General features: G+C 43.2%; 1 protein-coding gene across 1 annotated transcript in view; it reads left to right on the top strand.

The window, feature by feature from the left end:
- VSIG10 (V-set and immunoglobulin domain containing 10) overlaps nucleotides 1-9,303 on the top strand; it is a 28,352-nt gene extending 19,049 nt beyond the window's left edge. The window contains exons 5-9 of the mRNA XM_025044521.1: nucleotides 1,476-1,769; nucleotides 3,980-4,090; nucleotides 4,411-4,423; nucleotides 5,917-6,146; nucleotides 6,960-9,303. Coding sequence (XP_024900289.1) covers nucleotides 1,476-1,769; nucleotides 3,980-4,090; nucleotides 4,411-4,423; nucleotides 5,917-6,146; nucleotides 6,960-7,021 — 710 coding nt within the window. The 3' untranslated portion in view covers nucleotides 7,022-9,303. The remainder of the gene's footprint in view (nucleotides 1-1,475; nucleotides 1,770-3,979; nucleotides 4,091-4,410; nucleotides 4,424-5,916; nucleotides 6,147-6,959) is intronic.
- Nucleotides 9,304-10,442: the final 1,139 nt, after the last annotated feature.

Below are 10,442 nucleotides of genomic sequence, written 5' to 3'. Positions count from 1 at the left end.
GCTTTAAATGGCAGGTAGGCCGCTGCACTGAAGAAATCAACTCAAGTCATGATAAGCTGCAACATTAGCCAGCCCAGGGTGTGAAGGCCCTGGTATGTTCTCCATCTCTTGCAGATCTCTGAGGGTCCTGCATCACCCACCTCCACCACCCCAATCCCTGTCCCCACCCTTGCACATAGCATCTTCTTAAGTGAAACTCTGAATTTATAGGTGCCACCAGCTGGATGGATGACTCAGCTTTCTGAGGGGTGAATGTCATGTTTGGCAAAAGTATATGCACATGATCTTTGGGGAGTGGGGAAGGATTGGCCACATTGTTTATTTTGCTTTTAATAAAAGGTCAGAGGACCATTCCTTAAACTTTGGTTTGGGTGCTTCAAAATATGAACATACTGAGGCTTGTTACTGCTGGTAGCTTGGTGACAATTTAGCAAGGGTTGGCGGGGTGGGTGGGACCTGACAGTTGATTCGAGAAGGGATGCGACATATGAGTGTCTTGAGCAAAACTAGGTTTGGGGAATTCCCTTTTGTTGACTTGACCTAAAGAGAGAGGTTTTTGGGCTGTTCCTCTCCCTCCCCCACCCCCTTGCCCTTTTCCCCCTCCCCAGATTCTCTCTCGGGACAATTGCCAAGGGGAAGTGTGTAGTTTCGCTCTCCCGGGCGGGAACCCAGCATGCCACTCTGTATCCCTCAGCTGCTGAAAATATGGACTTAATAAATCCCCCAAGATGAATTTGCTACCCTTCCCAGGAGGGTGGGCCTTTTGGGAAAAGGCTCCTTTTGCAAAGAAAACAAGTGAATCACTGTGGTAGACCATCCAGCTCTTCATGTCCTGCTCAGTCAGACCTCAAGGACATAGAGATGCCATGTGCATTCCTAGGACAGACCTGCGATAGAATAATGGCTCTCCAAAGATGTTCATGTCCTAATCTGCAGAACCTGTGGATATGTTACCTTCAATGGCTAAAGGGACTTTGTAGATGTGAGTAAGGATTTTGAGATGGGGAGATTATCCCGGATTATCCAGTGGGCCCAGTGTCATCCAACAGTCTTATAAAAGGGAGGCAGGAGGATCAGACTTAGTAGTAGGAGATATGATGACAGATGCAAAAGGTTGGAGTGACACCAAAGAAGGACCACAGCCAAGGAATGCAGGTTGCTTCAGGAAGCTGAAAAAGCAAAGAAATTATTTGTGTGACTTTGAGCAACTCGACTTTCTCTGTGCCTCAGTTTCCTCATCTGTAAAATGACAGGGTTGTTGAGAGAAATAATTGGGTTAATAGGCACAACAGTGCCTGGCCCATAGTAAGTGCTCAATAAATGTTAGCTTTTATTATTACATAAGGCCAGGCGTGGTATTATTACAGAAATGTCTGCAGTTGCTTCATTAGAAAGGAAATAATGTTATTGAGAATCTTGGGCCATGTCTTGAATATCCTTAAGGATGTCTTTCTTTACCTTCTTCTGATCACCAGGGAGCCCTTCCGTTGACTCAGAGCCCATGAAGACTTGCCTTGTCGGGGGCAATGTGACACTCACCTGCCACGTGTCTGGAGCCTACCCCCAAGCCAAGATCCTGTGGCTGAGGAACCTCACTCAGCCTGAGATGGTCATCCAGCCCAACAGCCACTACCTGATCACCCAGAAGGGCCAGAGGTCCACCCTCACCATCCGAAACTGCTCCCACAACCTGCATGAGGGCTACTATATCTGCCGGGCTGAGAACCCCATAGGGATGAGGGAAGTGAACATCTGGCTGACTGTGAAAAGTGAGTGATGGAAGTGGCCCCAGAGGAGGCGGGTCGAGAGCTTCAGAGCACCTGGCACCGGCACGGGAACAGCTTGGTGCTTCCCTACATATGGGTCACCGCCATCTAGAAGAAGGCATATTTGCTTGCCTGGCTTGACAGGGTAGATGGGAAAAATTAATGCCCAGTCTTAAATCTCTAATATTTGCATAGGGATAAAAAAATTACTTAATAGCGGTTCTATCTCAAAGAATATCTATATATGAAAAATATATACAAATATGAAATATATATTAAAATAAAAAATATGTAATGTAAGTTGTGAGGCATAATAGCAAAATGAACACCCAAGGAACTACCTTCCCACTTTATAGGACAGTGCCAACATTGCTGAAGTTATCTGTGGGTATTGTGGCCAGATTTAGAAAACATCGACACTCAAAAAGCAGGATACCCACTTAGATCTGCATGTCAGAAAAACAAAGGATAATTTTTTAGTATAAGTATGTCCCAAATATTGCACAAGGCATACTTATTTTAAAAATGTATTTGTTGTTTATCTGAAATCTCAATTTAACTCGGCATCTCGTATTTTATCTGGCAACCCTGCCCGGAGGCCTCTTTTTAGTCTCATCCTGGGCCTCTTGAAAAAGATAACCTCTATCCCGAATTTCAAGTTTAAGAAAAATTTTTACTACATACGTACACATTTCTAAATTATACATTATTTTTATTCGTTCTTGAGTTTTAAAAAATGGCTTGTACCATACAAATGCCGTCTTCTGCGACTTTTCTCGTTTACATTTGGTTACGTACACATTTCTAAATTATACATTATTTTTATTTGTTCTTGAGTTTTAAAAAATGGCTTTTACCATACAAATGCCGTCTTTTGCGACTTTTCTCGTTTACATTTTGTTTCCAGGATTTATTCATGCCGATGTGTGTAATTACACTTTGTACCTCTTTACCAGCGTGTAATTTTCCATTGATCACTTTTACGCAGTTAACTTACTGATTTTCCTACTGGTGGATGTTTTGCTGTTTCTGATTTTTTATTGTTGTGATGAACAGTGCTCCTAGGAAAATATTTTACCCAACTCCTGTGCATATACACACACCGGCCCCCCAGGCAAATATTTCTCTAGGACAGGTACAAGGAGTAGAAATGAAGGGTTACGGGTTATGTCCCTTTTCATCTTTATGGCATAACCAAAATATTTTCCATAATGATTATATCAATTTCCATTTGCAACAGCAGTATATGAGTATTGAGTTCTTCTACATTTTCACCCACAGGGCTTGTGATTTTTGCCTGTCATGTAGGTATAAAATGGAACCTCACTGTGGTTCTGATTTGAATTCCTCTGATGAATAAGGTTGAGCATAATTTCATATGTTTATTTGCTACTTGTAAGTCTTCTGTGAAATTCATACCTATTTGTATCTTTTGATATTTTCCCCTTTCTTATATACATGTAGCGTTCTTCAGAAATTCCACATACTAATTCCTTGTTAGTTTTGTGTTACAATATTTCAGTACCTTGTTTGTCTTTTTCACTTTCTTTATGGTATCCTTTGATTAGTCAACATTCTTACTTTAATGTAGTCGCTTTTGCAAATCTCTTCTTATACCATTAACAATTTTTGTGTCTTAAAAATTCTTATCTGTCCCACAATCACAAACATGTTCTCCCATATTGTCTTCTAAATGTTGTAATGTTTTGTCTTTCACAGTTAAATCTTTAAATCACCTAGAAGTGATTTTTGTGAATGGTGTGAAATCAAGATCAAGTTTTCCTTCCCCTCCCCCTAGTTTGGATAACCACTTGTTCCAGCAACATTTCTTGACCAGTTAGTTCTCTTTTACTCACTGGTCTCTCATATATCGTTTCCTTTGATGTGTGGGCCTGTTCTTGGATTCTCTACTCTGTTCCATTAATCACTGTTTATAGTGGCACCAATAACTCATACTCAGTTACTCAGTACACAGTCTTGATGGGTGGTGGGTACACAGAGATTTTAACTTTTCGATGTTCTTTGCATCACATGCTTCATTTGATTCCAACTGTTTGAGGTAGGGAGATGACACATTTATCTTGCTGTACAGAGAGGTCATGTGCCTTGCCCAACATCATGAACCTAGGACCTAAGCAAAGGGGAGTAGGTATTGCTCTGCTAGCTGCGTGCGTGTCTGGTGGAAAAGTCAGCAGAGTGACTTGTCTTTGCAGAGCCTTTAAACATCGTGGGAATTGTGGGAACCACCGTGAGCCTCCTCCTGCTGGGACTGGCCGTTATCTCAGGGCTTACGTTATATTATAGCCCTGGGTTCTGCTGGAAAGGTAAGGACTTCTTGGGTCCCTTTGGTCTCCTTGGGTCCCATGGGTCTCTTTCAGGCTTTTCGAAAGGGTGTGGGTGCGGGTGGGGGAAGAAGGCCCCTGCTATGCTCCCCTCTTTAGTCCAATTCTTTAGGCTTCTTCCTTGGGTCCACATGTGCAATAATGACGCCCCTAAACACCATTCCAGAACACCCTGTCCCCTCTCACGTCGGGTCATTTTTCTCATTGTCCGTTCTTTCGTAAATGTTAGATTGATTAAAAACTTTCGTGAGGCTGAAGTGGATGTTGATATTAATTTTTTTCTTACTTTCTCCCTTTTGTAGGAAACACTTTCAGGTGAGTGTTCTCTAGACTCAAGTCAAAAACCCATTTCCATGATGTCTTCGCTGCTTGCTGTTTTGTTTCCTTTCACAAGAACAATAATAGCAACTCCCACCGAGGACCCACTGTGTCCCATCACTGGGCTGCAAGCTTCATTAGGCATTATTATAAACCCTTCAGGGTGGAGGTGGCATCTGCATTTTCCGAACAAGGAGACAGAGGCTCAGTGAAGTAATTTCTGCAAGCTCATCCAGGAAGTAAATGGCAGTGCCTGAATTCAGACCTAGGTCTGACTGATTCCAAAGTCTGTGCTCTTTGTATATGACTTTGGGGCGGGGCACATTGTTGGTCTGTCATTGAGGCATAAAGACAGTGCGTATGTATTGAGCCAGTCATTCATGCATTTATTTTACCTAATTTTCTAAAAACAGCTCAAAGGAATAATACATTGTAGTCTTACAGCATGTTTTGGAAAACCAGTCTGAGCATGCCTCGAAGCCCCTCCCTAAAGGAATCCTCAGTGCAGGCAAAGTAACTAAATGGAACTTGTGTATTTCGTTTCCTAGAGAGGTTCTGGGGGAGAGCAGAGAACTCTTCTCTTTGTTTTTCTTTACCCATTAATAAAGATGGGATGTTACCGTTCTGGGACCATCATTCATAATGAGAGGATATTATCGTTCTGGGACCACCTTTCGTGGGAAAAATATTAACCTTTGCTGTCATGGATTTGAGGGCCATTCTCCCCGTGAGTCTGTCATTCCCTCGGCTTATTTCTCACAGGAGGGAGCAGTGAGGCATAATGGGTCAAGATTTTGGAATTAGAGGACCTGAGTTCAAATCCTAGCTCGGCCATTCCCAAGTCCGGGCCTCGTGCGAAATCCTTGACCCTCTCTGAGCCTTCGTCTCCTCATCTATTTCCCAGATGAGAGACTGAAGATCAAATGCCCCCAGGACTGTGATTGGCCCATGGCATGTGTTCTTTTTTCCTTAAGAAATGCATGTTCTGGCTTGGTAGGTAAAACCAGCAATAAATTAAGAGCAATTAAATGCTAAACCCCTGGGCCTGGACTCCAAATGCAATGGTAGTTCAGGGCTCCAGGGGACAGGAGAGGACTTAACCTGGGGCTTAAATAATGAGGAAGAGGAGAAATTTTAGTGGAGCAGAAATAAGGGCATTTCAGGAAAGGAACAGAGCATCTGCGTATGTGCTGGGAGGGGAACGAAAATGCTGGGTGCCTGGGACAAGGAGGTCATCTTCTCGTGGAGCAGGGGGACAATAAAACTCACCCGGAACAAAGATAAGATTATCTGTAGCATTCTGTAGGTATCTCTTTGAGAGATTACAATCTGTCATCCTGTGACTTAACCAAATTGAATGCAGGCAAGAATTTTCCATGTTACCTAAGGGGTTGCAAAGAATCTAGTGTTTTCTATTCAGCAAGGGCTGATGTTGGAAAAAAAAAAAAACAGGGCCTCTTCTTGATTATTTCTCCCCCTTTGGAAATTAGGGATCAAGACATGGGTGATGTCATGGTGTTGGTGGATTCTGAAGAGGAAGAGGTAGAGGAGGAAGAAAATGCTGAAGAAGAGGAAAAAATTGTTGCAGAAGAGGAAGAGGAAGCAAATGAGAGGGAGGAGTTGCCAAAAGAAATACATAAGCATGGCCACATTCACAGAGTGACAGCGCTGGTGAATGGGAACATGGAAGAGATGGGCTACGGACTCCAGGCTTTGCAAGGTGAGCCCTTTTTCCTTAAAAGCACTCTGCTAGGTTGTGGTGAGCTTCCCAGTATGAAACCTCTAAGTGGTGAGTCCGTTTTTTGTGGGTTTTTTTTGTTTTGTTTTGTTTTTTTAAAGGCCGGGGAAGATAGTTAAACTTTAATCTGGAACCTGAGAATTTTTACTACTAACTACCAATGCAACAATTAAATTGACAAACATTTACCGAGGGCCTGCTCTAGGAAAGGCACGGTATTGGTATTGTTGGAGAACAGAACAGGAAGACAGATGATACTTGCATATAGGGAGCTTTATGAGACTGGTTAGGGGCAACAGACTAAAACACGTGAGGAATATTCAAATGGAGGCCAAATTTAACCAACCCTTTGAGGGTGCAGTCGAGGAGCTGTAGCAAGTTGGAATTTGATGAACGCCCCATGAATAATATGTTTAAAAATGACAGGACCTCAGGAGAAAGATGAGCCTTGAGGGGTACATTGGTCAGGAGAAACTCAATGGAAGAAGCGGGATATAAGGCAAGTCTTTCAGGACAGTTGACCTTGAATAAGCAGAAAGGAGAAGAGGGTACTGCAGGTGAGGGGAATGGTGTGGACCAAGAGGACGAAGGGTAGATAGTGTCCAGCACGTCTAGATTTTGAGTGGAAAGAACAGGTGAAAGCCAACACACATCCTGCCCTACCTGCTCCTCCATGAAATCGGATTCTGAGACTTGCCAATAAAGGACTAGAAATCGAGATGATCGATGACTGAGGGTAGAAACAGGACTTCTGTTGAGATCCCGCAGTCGTATCTATTTTTCCCTCCTATACAGATGAGGATGACATCATTGAGCAGCAGAGTGACATCTTTCAAGAAGAGGGCAGGCCAGCATGAAGAGAACTGTCCTGCATTATCCAGTCTTAAAAAGCTTAGAAAGCTACTGTGAAGATGAGCTTTTCATTTTGCTTTGACTTGACTTGTACTCCTGCCTGAGGGGCTAAATGGTTTGGGGGTTCTTAGCAAAAAGAAACATATATGCACATCTTTCATTCTTTTAGAAAATTGATTTACTCTAAGTTTACTCAATGATGTTTAAAAGCTTTGGGGAACTGGCAATGTGTTGGGGAAAGCTGCACTTGGCATCTGAGGTACCCTTTTCGCTGTGACTCCTGGCTTTATCCAGGTCGACTGATGCTGATTTGGGAGGAGTGGGGGGACCTCAATGCCTCTTTGCCTCTATTAAAAGTCTGTAACCAGCTTACTTCAGCACGCAAAGGTATAGTGTGGGGTGACAGGGACACTTCCTTTTTCACTGCCCAGGTGAGCCGAGGAACCAGGTGAATGTCAGTCAGCCCACTGGAAAAGGTGAGGAGGTGTGAGCTACTGATACTAGCCAGAGGGAGGCAGTTTGGTTCGTTTTTGGAGTCAGAAACATCCGGGCTTGAATTTGGGCCCTGCTACTTACTTGTTTTATGGGCTTGGGCATGTTGCTTTACCTCTGTCCTGAGCCTCAGTTTCCTCATCTGCAAAATAGGTGAAATCACACCTTACAGGGTTGTGGTGAGGTCTAAATGAAGTCCTTTGGATGTGAAAGTGCCTAGGAGGTGCTCAAGAAAGGTTCTCTTCTCTTTTGCCTTCCTTCGTGGAAGGAAAAAAATGTCAACTCCGAGTCGCAAGCTGCTGCCTGGGCCCTTCATTCTTCTTTGTAGAATGGTTTCAGATGAGGGCATTATCAGAGCTCTCCTATTTTTGCTTCCCCGGAGATAGAATTCTTTACAAAAGAGATAGGGGCCCCGTAAGAAGTGCCTTTCATTAGAACCTCACAGTTTACAGAGCTTCATATTGATAGAAAAGCCTCTAAGGTGATACACTACTAGCTTTCAGCTTTTCCCATTCTCCCTTTCTCCTGTGGCTTTGAAAGAAGGCAGGAAAAATGTTTCATGATGGAATATCTGGTGAAAAGCACTCCTTGGGCAGACCAGTTCATCTGGCCTCAGTTTCTCCATTTCAGAAATGAGAAAACTTGTTTCCTTCCTCCTCCTCAAGGATATTATGAGAATACACTGATCAATAATGCTCAGTTTCAAATGAAAATAATGTGATGAGTTTAAGCTGCTGATGGCTTCCAATAGAGCCCTGTGTAGTTTAGAGATCTTTTACCCTGATTTCAAATCTCTTAAATGTCAGTGGCCTTATAAGGGTACAAAGGGTGGGTGCTAAGCATAAAAATCTGACTTGAATTTGTATTCTTTAATGTTCCATATCCTGCTCTGATGAGCAAGACCTAGGGCTTGAAGGAGACTTCCCTTCTCCAGTAACAGGGATTGGTTATCTGCAGGGTTACTCTGCAGGTGGGCTTGGAGTTGGTCTGTTTTCTTGAATGTAGGGACTAAACTGAGCAAGTCACTAAAAGTGAGTCCTGACCCCAGCTCAGAACACTGGGGAGATAAGGAACTGGCTGCAATTTATACCCCTCAGGAATAGCTGTGAACTGCAGTTCTTGTTGGGCTGGGTCTTTTGCTGCTACCCAATCTAACCCGGCTAATTGTCATTTCAGAACAAGATACTTAAGTTGCTTCTAAAGTCACTAGTGAGCTAGTCTTTTAGAACCTTCGATGATTACATTCCTAAATCTGAGTGTCTACTGTGCAGAGACCACCGTATTTTTTTAAAAAGAAAAACTGTAGGGGGAAAAAAGTTCCTAGCTGAGAACGCAGAGAATGATTTGCCAAGATCTCCGAGATGCTTTCCACAACTTCCTCTTCTCTTGCACACATACCTGAGAGGAAATCTTCGAGGTAGGCTTTTTGTACTTGCAAGTGGGAGCTTCAAGGTCTTGGTGCCAAACACTATAAATGCGTGACTAGCTGAGCTGTGATGGCTGTCATTTATCTTGGAGCCCTGTGTACACATTAATAAGGCTGGATCAGTTAAGAGCCCAGGTCCTGGGGTCTTCAAGTTTTAAAGATTTTTAAAGAATTAGGGCTTTTTCTATTTTAAGATGACCCATCCCCAAATCCACAAGCATGTTAACTGTGGGTAAAAGACTCTGTGTGGCAAAGTTCAAGTTGTTACATTGTGCTTTAAAAAAAAAAAAAAAAAAAATCTTATCTGAATGTATTGTGAACTCTAGAGGCCAGGAGATCTCCTTATCAGAACCAGGAAGATAAATACTTCAGGGCTATCATAACTGACATTTTTCCTCAAAACCTGGGAGACATTGGGAAGGGGCTCCCGGAATCCTGTGGCTTTGATATTAGCTCCAGGACGCACAAGCACATACAGGCCCTATTACTGCATCAGGAAAACACATGATGGAAAATTTCCATAATCCATGTGCTGCAACCTGGAAAATCATCCTTGCTGAGTACAATTGATTATGATGCAATAAGTGCCAACTTGTATTTCTCACTATGGGACTCGCCAGGAACTGCTGCAGATAAATATAAGTAGATACCTTTGCATTATTTACATTTTAATATTTGGTGTGGGGGAGGTTATGTTTTTTTTAAGATTATGAATAAAGGTATTTTTAAAAAAAAATGCTTCAGTGCGCTTGATTTAGACTTGATTAATAAACTGAAAGATGTGGGGAAATGGATTTACCTCCCTCAACTTTTTATTAACTTTCCCAGTATTGGTAACGGGACTGTCCTTAGTGCCATTTTATTCTTTTCCATGACTTGGAGCTGCCATCCACCCTCTTACACCTACAGAGATACCTTCGCCTTCCTTAAGCTCCCTGAGAAACTTGTTCTTCCATTCTTTCTCCCTAAATAGGCCTCTTTTTGGTCAAATTGCAGGCTAACACCAAACGGATAGGGTAGGCGTCATCACGGGGAACACAGACTGGATGAACTGTGAAGACAATTTATATCGGCTGCTGGGTCTCTAGTTGTTGGTGGCTTTGGAGATTTTCTCCAGGCCCAGCTAATCGTCCCCACAGTGTCTCACTTACCCCCCACTTGAGGTTGCCCAGTTCCTTTCCCTTTTCCTGTTCTAGGCCTTTCCTCCTAAGCCATTCCTTTCTCCCCCTTTAACTCCACTGCAAACTCCCTAACTCTTCAGCAAAGCTGTCCCACTTTAAACGGGCTTCCCTTCCAACCAAACCCGTTTCCTACCTTAACCTGTTTCCCACGTTCTTTTTAACCCAGTCCCTCCATTTTAACGTTCTGTTTAATCCAAGCCTCCGTTTTCTGAGCCCCCGTTTCACCTCTGCCCGTTTTCACTTCTGTTGCCTCCAGTCCATGAACGCGTCTTTCTGGGTGCCCTTCCCCCTCAGCCCTCTTAGGTCACACTCACGTACACTCAGCTC

This window comes from Pteropus alecto, unplaced genomic scaffold (assembly GCF_000325575.1).
Source record: "Pteropus alecto unplaced genomic scaffold, ASM32557v1 scaffold113, whole genome shotgun sequence".
Taxonomy (NCBI): domain Eukaryota; kingdom Metazoa; phylum Chordata; class Mammalia; order Chiroptera; family Pteropodidae; genus Pteropus; species Pteropus alecto.
Note: the sequence above shows the minus strand (reverse complement) of the source record. Positions and strands in the feature narration are given on the sequence as shown.